General features: G+C 58.2%; 1 protein-coding gene across 2 annotated transcripts; it reads left to right on the top strand.

The window, feature by feature from the left end:
- The first annotated feature begins 3,109 nt into the window (after positions 1–3,109).
- UNC93B1 (unc-93 homolog B1, TLR signaling regulator) lies at positions 3,110–15,310 on the top strand. Of its 2 annotated transcripts, none has more exons than XM_077961941.1 (11): positions 3,110–3,339; positions 3,469–3,610; positions 4,088–4,241; positions 7,857–8,018; positions 8,233–8,365; positions 9,065–9,158; positions 9,688–9,812; positions 10,284–10,466; positions 10,889–11,162; positions 12,954–13,094; positions 14,485–15,310. In XM_077961941.1, exons 1-11 carry the CDS (start codon positions 3,244–3,246, stop codon positions 14,865–14,867), a joined length of 1,887 nt encoding a protein of 628 aa, XP_077818067.1. In that variant the 5' UTR covers positions 3,110–3,243; the 3' UTR covers positions 14,868–15,310. The 2 variants fall into 2 exon arrangements, with proteins under 2 accessions (XP_077818067.1, XP_001104582.1); XM_001104582.5 differs by having other exon boundaries at positions 12,954–13,072; positions 14,556–15,310.
- The last annotated feature ends 656 nt before the right edge of the window (positions 15,311–15,966 follow it).

Consider the following 15,966-nt stretch of genomic DNA (forward strand, 5'->3'; position numbering starts at 1 on the left):
CCTCAGTTTCCCCAACTGTAAAATGGGGCTGACTCTAGCTGCTTCACACGGCTACCGTGAGGGTGAAATGAGAGCCGACCTGATGGCACCTGGTGCCCAGGAGGTGCCCAGAGCATGTGAACGTCCTCCTGCCCTCCTGAGGAAGTAGCTGCCCCAGGCCTTGGCCCTGAGGCCCTGGTCCTGCCTCCCACTCCCTCCCTGGCAGCCTGGAAGGCTGGACCCACCCTGGCTCCTCGGAGAGGCAAAGTTAGAGGCTGCAGGGGCACAGGGCCCAGGACACAGTCAGAACTCACGGGCAACCGTGAATGCGGGTCACTTGTTCATTTATGCACTCAACAACCCTTTACTGAACACCTACTGTGTGCAGATACTTCACACAATTTTCACAATTCCCAGACATTATTGACCATGCTTTCCAGCTGGGTCACACAGTGACAAGGACACACGGGGATCCACACCCAGCCAGTCCTGGCTCCCCGGCCCACGGTGCTTCCAAGGTGCCTGGAGCCCTCGCACAGGAGTGGGCTGGGGTCTTCAGCTCTGGGTGAGCCCCTTGCCACCAACTCTTGGGAGCCTCAAGCATCAGTGGAAAGCAGCAGCCACCTGGGAATTTGCTGTGCCAGGCACTGAGCAGAGCCCTTGGCACACCCCAACCTGGGGACCTCCCAACATCCTGTGAGCCAGACCCAGTGATCATCATCCCCATTGGCTTTAATGTTTAAAATATTGTGGAATCGCATCCATGCCAGGGAAGTGGTGTTAAGGGAATCACGTGGGCTGCCCAGCACGCTCCTGTGTCAGTGTAATGCAGAGTAACAATATTCCAAGAGGTTATTTCAGGGAGTTCCAGTTGACAGCAATATTTATTCCCTTCTGCTTGCTTTTCTTCAAGGAACATTGATTATTTTCATAATGAGAACTGAAAGTAAAGCCTTATTATAGAGACAAGCATTGGCAAACAGTGAGGGGGGAGATCTGGCTGCCCCTTCCTGGGGATGTGACTGTGCACTGTTGCAACCTGGATGGGTTGGCCTGAGCGCTGGCCCTGCTCAGATCTCTGTCCCGCAGGTCACCCTGGTGTGTTTATCTGGGCCACCCTATCAGCCTCATAGGTAGTCTCCAGGCTCCCCAAGAGCAGCTCCATAAACCACCTAAAAAAATCCTTTCTGGAGAGAGGAGATGTATCAGTCAGGTCAGTCAGGGCTTAGAGCCTCCAGGGCTTTTTTTTTTTTTTTTTTTTTTGAGAGAGAAGGTCTCACTCTGTCGCCCAGGCTGGAGTGCAGTGGCACAGTCTCGGCTCACTGCAGCCTCATCCTCCTGGGCTCAAGCAATTCGCCTACCTCAGCCTCCTGAGTAGCTGGGGCTACAGGTGTGCACCACCACACCAGGCTAGTTTTTGTGTTTTTTGTAGAGATGGGGTCTTGCTATGTTGCCCAGGCTGGTCTTGAACTCCTGAGCTCAAGTGATCCTCCTTGGCCAGCCAAAGTGCTGGGATTGCAGGCGTGAGCCACCTTGCCCGGCTGTCTCCAGGTGTTTCGAGTAGGAGACATTGAGTGCAGGGAGTTGGTGGCACAGCACAGGTGACTGAAGAGCCCAGGATGGGCAACCACAGCAGCTGCCACCACTCCCAGACCCAGAGGGACAAGGGGAGGAAGAGATGTCACCAGGCCCTAGAGGGTTGGGTCCCTCAGGGAAATTGAGAAGCTTGGGGGGCCCACTCCCAGCACTTTGGGGATTAAGGCGGGTGGATCACCTGAGGTCAGGAGTTCGAGACCAGCCTGGGCCAATATGGTGAAACTCCGTCTCTACTAAAAATACAAAAATCAGCTGGGTATGGGAGCACATGCCTGTAATCCCAGCTACTCAGGAGGCTGAGGCAGGAGAATTGCACTTTCTCATCATGCTGTGTAATGATGCCAGTGTCTGCTGTCTGAGAACGGCCCCCACCTTAGCCCTACTCTCCTACCTCCTCCCCGCCCCTGAGCTTCAGGCCCTGCCCTCTCTCCTGCTCCTTTCCTGTGTCCCACTTCCAGCCACCCACCTGCATGAATCCACCTGTCTGTTTCCCACATCTGCACTTGGGCATCCTCACCTGGAGAAAGTTCTGTCTCCTGGAAGCCTGAAGCCACTGCAGATTCACACCTCCCTCCCCTGTCCCTCCACCTTCCCAGCAATCCTTGTGGGGCAGGAGGTGTTTGTCATCCAGTCACTCATGCATCTATCCAGTCACAAGTATTGATCACTCAGTAGGTGCCCAATGCCATCCTCTGCATTCGGGAGAGGATGTACCTGGAGAGCAGTTGGGGGAGGGGGTGCACAGGGAGGGCACGGAAAACCAGAAGGGAAGTGGAGGGCTGCAATCTCTGCAGGGACGGTCCCTTGTTCCCAGAGCTGAGTGGGAAGGAAGCCACCTGGGAGGAGCAGGAGGAAGAGCATTCAAACCAGGAGGAACCCAGGGGCCAGAGAATCTGGATATTTTCAAAAGGGGCCCCGTGGCTCCAGCCAGGTGCACAGCCAGTGCTTTGGAATGTCAGCCCCACCACAGCTCCCGCTGCAGCCCTGGATCCAGTGCCCAGCAGGACGGGGGCGGGTGGCTCTTGGCCCCACTACAGGGTGGTGGCAGGGTTCCCCATGTAGTTCAGTGGGGGCCACAATCTCCACCTCCCAGGACCCCACCCAAGCTCCCTTTTGCACAGCCCAAACTGGAGCAGGATGGGGACATGGGAGGTGGGCTCTGGCTGTAGCGTCCTGTGGTGGGAGGTGTGGCCCAGCTGGTGAGGATACTGTCTCTGTAGGGCTCTTTGATGAGCTGTTAACAGCAGACTTGGAGGTGGGGCTAGGGATGACCCAGGCAACCCTGACGGGAGCTTAAGGTGGGCCTGGCACTTTTCCAAGGCTTTGCATTAACTCAGTAATTCTGCCATGGCCCTGGAGGTAGTGCCAAGTATTTCTGTTTCACTGTCAAGGAAACTGAGGAAACCAAGGCATAAAGAAATGGAGTTAATTCCTAAAGTCACAGGGCCAGGAAGTGGCTGAGTGGGAATTCGAACTCACACCCAAGGGGGCACACACAGGCACGCCCCTGCACGCGCGCGCGCGCGCGCACACACACGTGTCCTGGAGGAGGCAGCCCGCAGGGCGGGACAGGGCGGGGCGGGGGCAGGTCCCGCCCGCCGGGAGGAAGTGGCCGGGCGGTCGCAGGGGCTCCGGGGCCACCGCCGCGAGTCCGCAGTTGCTCGGGCCATGGAGGCGGAGCCGCCGCTCTACCCGATGGCGGGGGCCGCGGGACCGCAGGGCGACGAGGATCGGCTCGGGGTCCCGGACGGGCCCGAGGCCCCGGTGAGTGGGGACCAGGAACGCGAGGGGCAGGGGTCCCCTGTGGTCCGGGGCGGGCCGGGGGGTAGCGGGCACCGGGGGGCATGGGTTCGGGGCGCGATCGCGGGTGCGAGCGGCATGCGTGGCCCGCAGCTGGACGAGCTGGTGGGCGCGTACCCCAACTACAACGAGGAGGAGGAGGAGCGCCGCTATTACCGCCGCAAGCGCCTGGGCGTGCTCAAGAACGTGCTGGCGGCCAGCGCCGGGGGCATGCTCACCTACGGCGTCTACCTGGGTAGGTGCCGCGCGGGCACCCTGGGCCGCCCCGCCCGCTCCCAGCCCGGCCCGGGAAACAGAAACCGCGGGCCTCGGCCTCCCGCCCGCTCTCACTTCCCCTCCGCCGCCCTCGCAGCTGCAGCCACGGCCCCCCGCTGTGGGGGTGGGGTAGGGAGGTCAAGTAGCGCAGCGTCCCCAGGTCCCAGCCAGAGCCTCGGTGTGGGTGGGGGGCGGGGGTCCAGGCTCCGGGACAGACCTGCCCCTTTCGGAAATGGAGGCTGGCGGAGCAAGGCAGGTGGGGGTCTGGGCCCAGCTGGCCAAGTGGCCGCGGCTGGCAGAAGGCGTGGCAACCCGGACCCACGCTGTCCTGAGGGGCGCTGCCAGAGGGGATGCCTTCGGTGATTGCAGGTCCCCAGGAGGCCTGCATGCCGGCTTCTGCTCGGTGGCGCCCAGAGCCAGGCTGCTCCCTCCACGCCGCTCCCTGTCCTGTCCCCAGGCCTCCTGCAGATGCAGCTGATCCTGCACTACGACGAGACCTACCGCGAGGTGAAATATGGCAACATGGGACTGCCCGACATCGACAGCAAGATGCTGATGGGCATCAACGTGACGCCCATCGCCGCCCTGCTCTACACACCAGTGCTCATCAGGTGGGCGTGGCTGGTCCCGTGGGATGCTGCGGTACTCCCATCTCGGCGGGGTGTAGAGGCCGGCGGGCCAGGAGGCGTTCATCTGTCGGATGTTTGTGGTGGGAGAGAGCAAGGGAGAGGCTTCTTCTACCCGGAAGCCTGAGAGTGAAGGGGGTGAAACTCGGATTTGGGGAAGGAAAGAGGAACTTTGCCTCAGGGCACATTTGGTTTCCAGCAACAGATTTCCACGGGCTGAGCTCCCTCCCAGCTTGCCTGGGTCTCATGGGACATCCTCCTCTCCAGGCCTCCTGGGAGGCCTCCCAGAGCCAACGTGGCCTTCTGGGTTGGGGCTGTGGAGTTAGGGGTTTCTGGTTGGTCAGCAAAGTCCAGCACCCATGCCTGGCCCAGTCGCTGTGACTGGTGCTGAGGGGTGTTTCTCACAGACACACATGGCGGGGCAGGTGCTCCGGGAACTCTGCCCCAGATCTGAGCCCTGGAGGTATGTGGCTCAGCCTCCCCATCACCGGTCCACAGCGCCCTCCCTGATGGGACCTGGAGACCAGTGGACAAATTGTGTGAATTTGAGTTCCCTCATCTTAAACAAACAAAAAACCAAAAAAACTCCATTTAAACAAAAATTTGAAAATTTAAAACATCTCCAGTTGCACAAGCAGGATTAGAATAACTGAAATCATAAAAAAGAACCCCAGGCCGGGCGCGGTGGCTCAAGCCTGTAATCCCAGCACTTTGGGAGGCCGAGACGGGCGGATCACGAGGTCAGGAGATCGAGACCATCCTGGCTAACACCGTGAAACCCCGTCTCTACTAAAAATACAAAAAACTAGCCGGGCGAGGTGGCGGGCGCCTGTAGTCCCAGCTACTCCGGAGGCTGAGGCAGGAGAATGGCCTAAACCCGGGAGGCGGAGCTTGCAGTGAGCTGAGATCCGGCCACTGCACTCCAGCCCGGGCTACAGAGCAAGACTCCGTCTCAAAAAAAAAAAAAAAAAAAAAAAAAAAGAACCCCCGCCTAAGCCCTCCAGGAAATCGGCTATCCATGCTGTCCCACCACCATGCGTGGATTATATTCACATCCTTGTCCCCAGAGCGCATGTGTGTGGACACGCCCGTGTGTGTGTGTGTGTGTGTGTGTCTGTGTATGCAAGCGGGCCATGTTTGCTTTCGCTTGCTTACTTTTTTTTTTTTTTTTGAGACAGACTCTTGCCCTGTCACCCAGACTGCAGTGCAGTGGAATGATCTTGGCTCACTGCAACCTCCGCCTCCCAGGCTCAAGCGATTCTCCTACCTCAGTGCCCTGAGTAGCTGGGATTACAGGCGCCTGCCACCCGGATAATTTTTATGCTTTTAGTAGAGACGGGGTTTCACTATATTGGCCAGGCTGGTCTTGAACTCCTGACCTCAAATGATCCGCCTGCCTTGGCCTCCCAAAGTGCTGGGATTACAGGCATGAGCCACCGTGCCCAGCGCTTGCTTCCTTCTTTTCACTGAGCATATCTCAGCCTACTCTACAGCCTTCACAGTTACGACTTTGCAAGATGGTAGCATCTTCTGCAGATATGGCGGCACTGAGTTGTTTCCTTGTTTTTTTTTTAATTAATGTGTTTATTTATTATTATTATTATTATTGAGACAGAGTCTCACTCTGTCACCCAGGTTAGAGTGCAGTGGCACAAACACAGCTCGCTGCCTCCTCAACCCCCACACACTGGGCTCAAGCAATCCTCCCGCCTCAGCCTCTGGAGTAGCTGGGCCGGCAGGAGCACCTGGCTCACACCTGGCTGAGTTTTATAGTGTTTATAGCGATGGGGAGTTGCTATGTTGCTCAGGCCGGTCTCGAATTCACCCGCCTCAGCCCCACAAAGTGTTGGGATTACAGGTGTGAGCCACCACATCCAGCACTCCCCCAATTTTTTAAACAATTATTTTTCCTAGGATACATTTTCAACAATGTCTTTACTAGGTCAAAGCCATACGAAAGGCTTTATGGTTTTTGGAACCTATCACTTCTACTAGTAGCAGTGAACTCTTGTCTCCTGTGTGCTGGGCACTTTATTTATTTATTTATTTATTTTTATTTTTACTTTTTTTTTTGGAAACGGAGTCTCGCTCTGTCACCCAGGCTGGAGTGCAATGGCACAATCTCGGCCCACTGCAACCTCCGCCTCCCAGGTTCAAGCGATTTTCCTGCCTCAGCCTCCCGAGCAGCTGGGATTACAGGCGCCCATCACCACGCCCAGCTAATGTTTTGTATTTTTAGTACAGACGGGGTTTCACCATGTTGGCCAGGCTGGTCTCAAACTCCTGACCTCGTGATTCACCCATCTCGGCCTCCCAAAGTGCTGGGATTACAGGCAAGAGCCACCATGCCTGGCCGTGCTGGGCACTTTATAAGTGCAATTTCATTCCCAAGAATTTGAGGAAGCTGCTCTAATCTTAGACATGAAGAAACCATGGTGTTGAACAACTTGCCCAGGTCCCACAGGCAGTAACTGGCAGACTGAAGGCTTGAACCCTGGCAGAAGGACAAATTCACATGTTCACCCCCTGCCAAAACTACCAGGCTGCTTTCCCAAAGGGTTATGCCGTGTGCATGACCTCTGGCTATATGTGCCACTTTTTTTTTGAGATGCACTCTTGCTGTTGCCTAGGCTGGAGTGCAGTGGCGCGATCTCAGCTCACTGCAACCTCTGCCTCCTGGGTTCAAGCAATTCTCCAGCCTCAGCCTCCTGAGTAGCTGGGATTACAGGTGTGAACCACCATGCCCGGCGAATTATGTGTTTTTAGTAGAGATGGGGTTTCACCATGTTGGGCCAGTCTGGTCTCAAACTTCTGACCTCAGGTGATCCGCTCACTTCCACCTCCCAAAGTGCTGGGATTACAGACGTGAGCCACCATGCCCAGCCTATATGTGCCACTTTTAAACCACATCCTCACCAGTGGTGAATGCACATTTTTACTGGCATTTTTACTTAAGGAGCGTAAATACAGAAAACCTGAAGGTACCAGTAGTAGTTTTTGGCCTGATCAGCTTCCATGGCCTGATTGGGCCCTCAGCCTGTCACTCACCAAGCCCCTTCTATTGTCACTGTGTGACCTTTTCCCAGACCCAGAGAGGAGGAAACTTCCTGACTGACCACCACGGTTCTTAAGAGCAACGGACTGGAGGCAGGGGCACCAGGACTCCGGCTCTGCTGCTCCCAGCAGTGGGGCCTCTTCCTCTTTCTTCTCCCAGCCTGAATCAAGCCCCTGGGAGGTGTCCCTGGGCCCTACAGACACAGTGCATGAGCTTGGGAGGAGAAGGGGGAATGGGAGAGTCAGAGAGCCCAGAACACGCATGAGGTCTGGTTATACCCATGGGCCACTCTCCATCCTCACAGTGGCGGTGAGAGGCCTGTGGTTTGGGCTCTGTGCCATATGACAGCTGGGAAAACTGAGGCACAGTAGCTTGCCTGAGGCCACTCAGCAGGTCTGTGTATCTGAGATTCCATCTCAGGGCCCTCGACTCTCTCTATCTCACACAGCCCTGTCAGCTGGGACCTGCAGTTTTGGCCCCATTTGGCTTCAGGCCGCCGTGGTCCAGCAGGCCCGTGGTGCCAGCATGCCTCCCACTGTCCGCAGGTTTTTCGGAACCAAGTGGATGATGTTCCTGGCTGTGGGCATCTACGCCCTCTTTGTCTCCACCAACTACTGGGAGCGCTACTACACGCTTGTGCCCTCCGCTGTGGCCCTGGGCATGGCCATCGTGCCTCTTTGGGCTTCCATGGGCAACTACATCACCAGGTGAGCCTGGTGGGCAGCAGAACAGGAGGCTGGAGACCTGGTCAAGCCTCCACTTTATTACCAACTTTGGCTCAGGGATCACGGTCCAGCCCCTTCCACCCTCTGGGCCTCAGCTTCCCCACACCAGGGCTGGTCTGCCCCTAGCTCTGGGTGCAGGACACACAGGAGTGGCACAGGTCGGGCAGGGGAGAGCCTTCTCTCCTTTGTGGTCCAGGATGGCACAGAAGTACCATGAGTACTCCCACTACAAGGAGCAGGATGGGCAGGGGCTGAAGCAGCGGCCTCCACGGGGCTCCCATGCGCCCTATCTCCTGGTCTTCCAAGCCATCTTCTACAGCTTCTTCCATGTGAGTGCCACATGGCTCATTGTTGGGTGGCAAGGGCAGACCCCCGCATTGAAGCCCATCCACAGTCTCATCCCTCTAGTCCCGTTTTCCTTTCTTTTATTATTGTTATTTTTAAGAGGCCTGGTCTCACTACGTTGCCCAGCTGGCTTTGAACTCCTGGGCTCCATTGATCCTCCCACTTTGGCCTCCCAAGCAGCCGGGACTACGTGCACACACCACTGCATCTGCCCCAACTTCATTTCTTTTTCTTTCTTTCTTTTTTGGTGGGGGTGGGGGGCAGGGTCTGGCTCTGTTGCCCAGGCTGGAATGCAGTAGTGCAGTCACGGCTCATTGCAACCTTGAACTCCTGGGCTCAAGTGATGCTCCTACCTCAGCGGTCTGAGTAGCTGGCATCACATGCGTGTGCTACCACACCCGGCTAATTTTTTTATTTTTTGTAGAGAGAGGGTCTTTCTATGTTGCCCAGGCTGCCCATCTGCCTTTCTTGAGCACACCCCAGCTTGCTCATCCATAGAGACCTCATCTGCCCCTGTCCACAGTGCTGGCCAGGAGGAGGTCTTCCTCACTGCGCGGCCCTGTAACCACGCTACCCCCAGAACTGGGAAGGCCCCTGTCCCCAAAACGCTGTGCCTGGACGTGACTGTGACCCCTACCTGGCTCTATACCTGAGTCTGTTCCCAACTGCCCTTGTGTCTGCAGCTGAGCTTCGCCTGCGCCCAGCTGCCCATGATTTACTTCCTGAACCACTACCTGTATGACCTGAACCACACGCTGTACAACGTGCAGAGCTGCGGTTAGTCCTTATGGGGGTTGGGGAGGAGTCCCCAAAGCCTGCTTACTTTCCCAGCAGACACTGGGCCCTCACTCACAGGATTCAGGGCTGGCAGCCCAGCGCCCCACGGCTCTGGTGGGCAAGACACAGGGCCCTGTAGGAGTAAGTAGTTAGGACATCTGACCCAGCCAGGAGAGTGGGTGGGCAGGGAAGACTGCCTGGAGGAGGCACCATCTGGGCTGAGGCTGCCAGTGGGATCTTTCTTGGGGCCAGGCAAAGAGTCAGAGCTCAATCAGTGCAGGGGGTGTGTATGGAAATGTGAGGTCGACTGAGCCTTGGGGCAATAGGGTGGGAAGCAGGGGAAAGATGCCCCTTTCCGGGGGGCACACCCAGCCCCAGTGGCCCAAACCTCCAAACCGCTCTCCGAAGGAACCCTGCCCTTGCTCTCACTCTCCCGCGCCTCCGCGGCTGCTGTGGCTCCACCCAGGTGGCTGGGTTGACTCTATGCCCTACTCTTCACTCACGGCGCTCCCACCCCCACCCTTCCCAGGCACCAACAGCCACGGGATCCTCAGCGGCTTCAACAAGACGGTTCTGCGGACGCTCCCGCGGAGCGGAAACCTCATTGTGGTGGAGAGCGTGCTCATGGCAGTGGCCTTCCTGGCCATGCTGCTGGTGCGGCCTGGGTTGGGGGCAGGACAGTCTGTGAAGCAGAATGTGGGTCTGGGGACCGAGTCTGCGAGAAAGGGTCTGGATCAGATGGAGTGGCCAGGGTCGGGTTGTGGCCTGGAGGGGGAGCCGTAGGCCTGGGAGCGTGATCTGAGTTGGGGAGTTAGGGCCGAGTGCTGCTGCGGGCATGAGGCTCGGAGGCGGGGCTGAGGCCTGTGGTCCGAGGCAGGGGTGGGAATCCAGAGGCCAGGGGCTGGGAGTGTGGTGGCCTGGCTTTGTGCTGAGAGGCGGGGCCTTGAGCTGGGATGAGGCAAGACCTGGACCTGTGGGTGTGTCTCAGGGTCGGGGCCCTGGGCTGGGAGGCGGGGCCGAGAGCTGGGGCAAGGCCTGGGTTTGTGGTGCATCTGAAGGGCGGGGCTGAAGCCTGGAGGCCGGGCCTGGGCCTGGCTGGCTGCCCCTCAAGTCATGGGTTCACAGGTGCTGGGTTTGTGCGGAGCCGCTTACCGGCCCACAGAGGAGATCGATCTGCGCAGCGTGGGCTGGGGCAACATCTTCCAGCTGCCCTTCAAGCACGTGCGTGACTACCGCCTGCGCCATCTCGTGCCTTTCTTTATATACAGCGGTTTCGAGGTGCTCTTTGCCTGCACTGGTATCGCCTTGGTAAGTACAGCCTGCATAGGATTGCCCGATAAAAGACAAGATAACCAGGTAAATTTGAATTCAAGTAAACAACGGATAATTTTTAATTACATGTGTAAGTGTGTACATGTCTATCCCAAATATTCCCCTCCTGCTTTCTCTTCCCTCTCTTACCCCCATCCCGTCTTTACCTTGGGCAAGTTATTTTAGCTTCTCTGAATTGAAATGGGATGGCACCCACAAAGCGTTTGGTTCCTTGCGGAGTACAGCCCATGCTGTCTAGGGACACTCCAGGCATTTTCACACTTGCCCTCAGAACCTTCCTCTGAGCCTTGGAGCGAGGTCAGGCAGTCCAGGGAGGGCAGGGCGTGGCCTAAGGAACACTTCTTGTGGGGAGGTCTGGGCTGTTCTGGACTCCAATGCGCACCCCTTGTCCCCCCCAGGGCTATGGCGTGTGCTCGGTGGGGCTGGAGCGGCTGGCTTACCTCCTGGTGGCTTACAGCCTGGGCGCCTCAGCTGCCTCACTCCTGGGCCTGCTGGGGCTGTGGCTGCCACGCCCGGTGCCCCTGGTGGCTGGAGCAGGGGTGCACCTGCTGCTCACCTTCGTCCTTTTTTTCTGGGCTCCTGTGCCTCGGGTCCTGCAACACAGCTGGATCCTCTATGTGGCAGCCGCCCTTTGGGGTGTGGGCAGCGCCCTGAACAAGACTGGACTCAGCAGTGAGTATAACTGTAGGCACTGGGAGTGGGGGAGGCGGGCGGGGCAGGGGACTTTATGGTTATCTCTGGGCGGTTGGCTGGACATAGACATCCCAGGGACAGATATGGGGTCCCATGGTCACATAGGGTCCTGTGGACATGGCAGAGGTAGGTGGGGCTTCCTGTGGACACTCCAGGGGTGGAAGGGAAGTCTCATGGACACAGTGGGGACAGATGGGTAGGGCCTGGAGACAGGTGTGGGAGTTCCATGCCATGAACATTCTGTTAATACCCCAGGGCGGGCACAGGGCCCCATCAACACTGGAGGGTCAGTGTGAAATCTCGTGGCTACACAGGGTAGGTGTGGGGCTCTGTGGACACCCCTTAGGGACAGTGTGAAAAACACATCAGGGATTCTCCCTTTTCATACCAGGGGACAGGGCCTACCTTGGCATAGTTTTCGTGACACTTGGAGCAGATGTTTTGGTCTCTGCCTCAGGCAGCGTGTGGTAGGAGCAAGTGGCCTTGTGTACACCAGGGCATAGATACAGACATGGGCCTTTGTATGGAGAGGAGCAGGCCTGCAGCTCCAACCCAGTCTGCTCAGTACCAGAGTCCAGGCCCCAGGTCTGGGCTGCTGGGGAACAGGGCCCTGTTTGCAGAAGGCAGCGGGTAGACCCAAGTTCAGCTCCAGGATGTTCCCTGTCCACAGATGGGCACATGCAGTGACACAGCTAGCACACACGGGCACGGTCCTGCAGGGCATCCATGTCAGCATCTGTTCTGATGGGCCGAAGCTGTGAACAGTTTTGAACGTATGGCAGAGGTCATGCCTGCTGCTGGCAGGGCAGGGGCTTGCCCCGTGTCTCTGTCTGTAGTAGGGGCTGGAGCCCCACACTGCACCACAGTCTCTTGGCCGTTTTGCCCACGTATAGCCAATTCTGGGCAGAGTCCTGCCTGGGTATCTCGGACCTATGTTGTTCCCTGTCTGGTCCTGGCATCCCCTCTGCCAAGCTCCACATTCCGTCTCCTCCTTGTGAACCATGGGGGCTCTGTGTCTCCTCATAGCAGCCCTGTGGGGGTAAAGTCACCCTGCAGGGCCCCAAGACAGGAGTGTTCATGTCCTGAGTGCCTGGCGAAGGTGTTAATAGTGGCCCCTACAATTTGGCAGGTGCCATGCCCACTTTCTTTAGAACTTCAGAACACAGCACACAATAGGCATAAGCTCATCTCACCACTGGGAAAAGCGGCTCTGGGGAGTTAAGTACCCAAATCACCCACAGAGCTGATATTACAGTCCTGAGAACGAGTACGCGTCTCCTGACTCCCGATTCATTACTCTTTTTGCCCACCCTGGGAGGACTCGTTGGAAAGGAAGCCCCCTCTCCATGCTTAGCTTCAGGTTTGATTTGCAGAGTTAGCAGCTGCAAATAGTTCGATCTCCCTAGCCCCAGCTGAGGAGGAGAAACAGCGCCTGCACGCTTGGCACTGCACACCTGGGGTTGGGGACAGGACATGACTAAGCACAGAGCTTTCTTCTTTTGAGGCCACGCATGTGGTGCAGAGCGGAACCACCTGCATCCACACAGCCCAGCGCACCTGCTCCTATTTCTGCTTTAGCGTGTGAGTGGTGTGGTGACTAGGGTCTCCACCAGGGGGCAGGCCAGGACCGGCTTACAGCACTTTCTAGGCGCTCTCCGGTCCTGGGCTGGGACTCACACAGGGCTTAGTAAAGTTCATAGGTGGTAGCTCGGCAGCTCCAGGCCCCAGGTGACACCTCTCCCCTGCCTGCCCTGTACCGCCTGTCTGCAGCACTCCTGGGAATCTTGTACGAAGACAAGGAGAGACAGGACTTTATCTTCACCATCTACCACTGGTGGCAGGCTGTGGCCATCTTCACCGTGTACCTGGGCTCGAGCCTGCCCATGAAGGTGAGGCTGGGCAGGGTTGGGGGCCCCATGCCCAATGACGGGTACTTCCTTAGCCCCTGCCCTGGCTTCACAGTTTCCTAAACGCCACCCCTTCCCAAGCCAGTCTCTGGGCCAAGGCCCCATTCCTGCAGCCCACTGGGTGGCCCTCAACTCAGCACCTCACTTACTGGCCCACCTCCAGCCAGTCTGTTTGCCCATCTCTGAGGGTATTTTGTGGGTGCATCACAGCCGTCCTGTGGGCTCTTTGGTACCCTGTTCTCCAGATGTTGGGTCGTCTCCCTTCATGGCCTGAAGCAGGGCAAGGCCCTCATACTCTGCTCCCAAAAGATGGTGGCTCGGTCTAGCAAGTCCCAGTTGCTAAACATTTTTTAAAAATAGAACTAAACATAGCAGGGAATGGGCCGGGCATAGTGGTTCATGCTTGTAATCCCAGCACTTTGAGAAGCCGAGGTGGGCATATCATCTGAGGTCTGGAGTTCGAGACCAGCCTGGGTAACATGATGAAACCCTGCCTCTACTAAAAACACAAAAATTAGCTGGGCATGGTGGCATGTGTCTGTAATCCCAGCTACTCTGGAGGCTGAGGCACGAGAATGGCTTGAACCTGGGAGATGGAGGTTGCAGTGAGCCAAGATCATGCCACTGCACTTCAGCCTGGAGGACAGAGTGAGTCTCTGTCTCCAAAAAAAAAAAAAAACAAAAAAAAACAAAAAAAAAAAACAGTGAGCAGGCTGGGCATGGTGGTTCACACCTGTAATCCCAGCACTTTGGGAGGCTGAGGCAGGAGGACTGCTTGAGGCCAGGAGTTGAAGACCAGCCTGGGCAACATAGGAGACCCTGTCTCTACAAAAAATTTAAAAATTAGCTGGGCGTGGTGGCGCGTGCCTGTAGTTCCAGCTACTTGGGAGACTGAGGTGGGAGGATGGCTTGAGCCTGGAAGGTTGAGGCTGAAGTGAGCTATGATCATGCCACTGCACTCTAGCGGGTGTGGGGCGGGGGAGAAGGAGCGACCCTGTCTCGAAAAAAGAAAATAGCAGGAAGCATGCCTACAGATATGTGTGTATGTACTGAGCTATGATGTAAAATCATTCCTGACTGCGGGTTATAGTCAAAACCCCATGAAAAGCATCACTACAGCCCACGGGCGTGTCAGGGACACAGAGTGTTGTAAGCCCTGGGAAGGCAGGGCCTGTGGCCAGCAGTTTGTCAACACCGGTGCATGCACCCTATGAGGCAAAGGGATTTGCATTCTCCCCTTACAGCGTGGGACACTGAGGTTCCCAGGGGCGTGGCGACAGTAAGGGACAGTGCTGGGATGTCAGCCTCGCCTGCAGGAGGCGGTCCAGGAAGCATGGGTGGAGGGGCTGAAGAAGTTGAGGGCGGCTCCAGGAGGAGGGAAGGGCCTATCTCAGCGAGGGGCATAGGCGGGGAGGTGCGGGGCGAGGCGACCGCGGGTCCCTGGCATCCCTGTCCTTATGCCCAGGCTAAGCTGGCGGTGCTGCTGGTGACGCTGGTGGCGGCCGCGGTCTCCTACCTGCGGATGGAGCAGAAGCTGCGGCGGGGCGTGGCCCCACGCCAGCCCCGCATCCCGCGGCCCCAGCACAAGGTGCGCGGTTACCGCTATTTGGAGGAGGACAACTCGGACGAGAGCGACGCGGAGGGCGAGCATGGGGACGGCGCGGAGGAGGAGGCGCCGCCCGCGGGGCCCAGGCCCGGCCCGGAGCCCGCCGGACTTAGCCGCCGGCCCTGCCCCTACGAACAGGCGCAAGGGGGCGACGGGCCCGAGGAGCAGTGAGGGGTCGCCTGGTCCCGGGACTCAGCCTCCCTGCTCGCCGGCCTCAGTTTACCACGTCTCAGGTCGGGGAGACCCCCTCCGAGTCCCGAGCTGTCTTCAAAGGCTCCTGTCTCTCCTCCCCCACATTGGGGACGCCCCTCCCAGAGCCCGGGTCACCTCCGGGCTTCAGCAGCCCCCTCCAAGGCGGGGTGGAGCCTTGGGAACCCCTCAACCAAGAACAGGGGTTCGAAAACACAGCTGAAATCCCGCGGTCCCCTAGCACGCGCCCCAGCCCCGGCGCAGGGTCGGGGTCTTCTTGCGACCCGGCCCCGCTCCAGATCCGCCCAGCTCTTGGCCGCCTGCCCAGACCGCGTGGGAGCGCGCTTTGCATCTCCTATCCCCAGGGTCCGCCGAGAGCCACAATTTTTTACAGAAAATGAGCCATAAAGAGATTTTGTACTGTCCTGACTGGGGAGTCCTAGGCCGCGGGGGACGGAGCGCCCCTGGGGTGCACGCCCGGCTGACACGGCCTCTGGGCGCCGTGGTGGGAGGCCCTAACCTGGGGGGACCGCTGGGAGTTCGCAGTGCGGAACCCCACTGGGGACGGGGCAAGGTGTCCGTAGGCCCCGCCCACCATTCCGTCCTCCCTCCTGAGGCCCTGCCCCTCCCCATATGTGCCTGCCTTTGCCAACCCCAGCAGAGAAAGGAGCGGCGGAGCGGCTGGCAGGGACCTCGACGTGTGACGGCGTTGCTGGTCCCCCATGGGTCCAGAGGGCGGGACAGACTCCGGAGGCGCACCCTCCAGGGGCCTGTGTAGTCATCCTCAGCCCTCCAGCGACCACCCCGTACCCATACCTTTTCGTTATTCGTACAGGGTCCACTTCTGAGCCACGGTGGGGTCACCCGGTGCCCAGTAGGGGCCTTGGAAGTGGTGGTTGGAGGCCAGGTATGGTCTGTTACTACCCTTTCCTGGCTACAGCCTTAGCTGCGATGCCCACGAGAAACAGGCTGGTTGAGGGGCAGACCCCCTACAAGGTCTGAAGGTGCCATTCCTCCACCCGCTTCTCTTGTGGCCAGAGGAGAGGGACACCCCCGCCGTGAAGAGCTCTGAACAGTTGGG

This window comes from Macaca mulatta, chromosome 14, assembly GCF_049350105.2.
Source record: "Macaca mulatta isolate MMU2019108-1 chromosome 14, T2T-MMU8v2.0, whole genome shotgun sequence".
NCBI classification, from domain to species: domain Eukaryota; kingdom Metazoa; phylum Chordata; class Mammalia; order Primates; family Cercopithecidae; genus Macaca; species Macaca mulatta.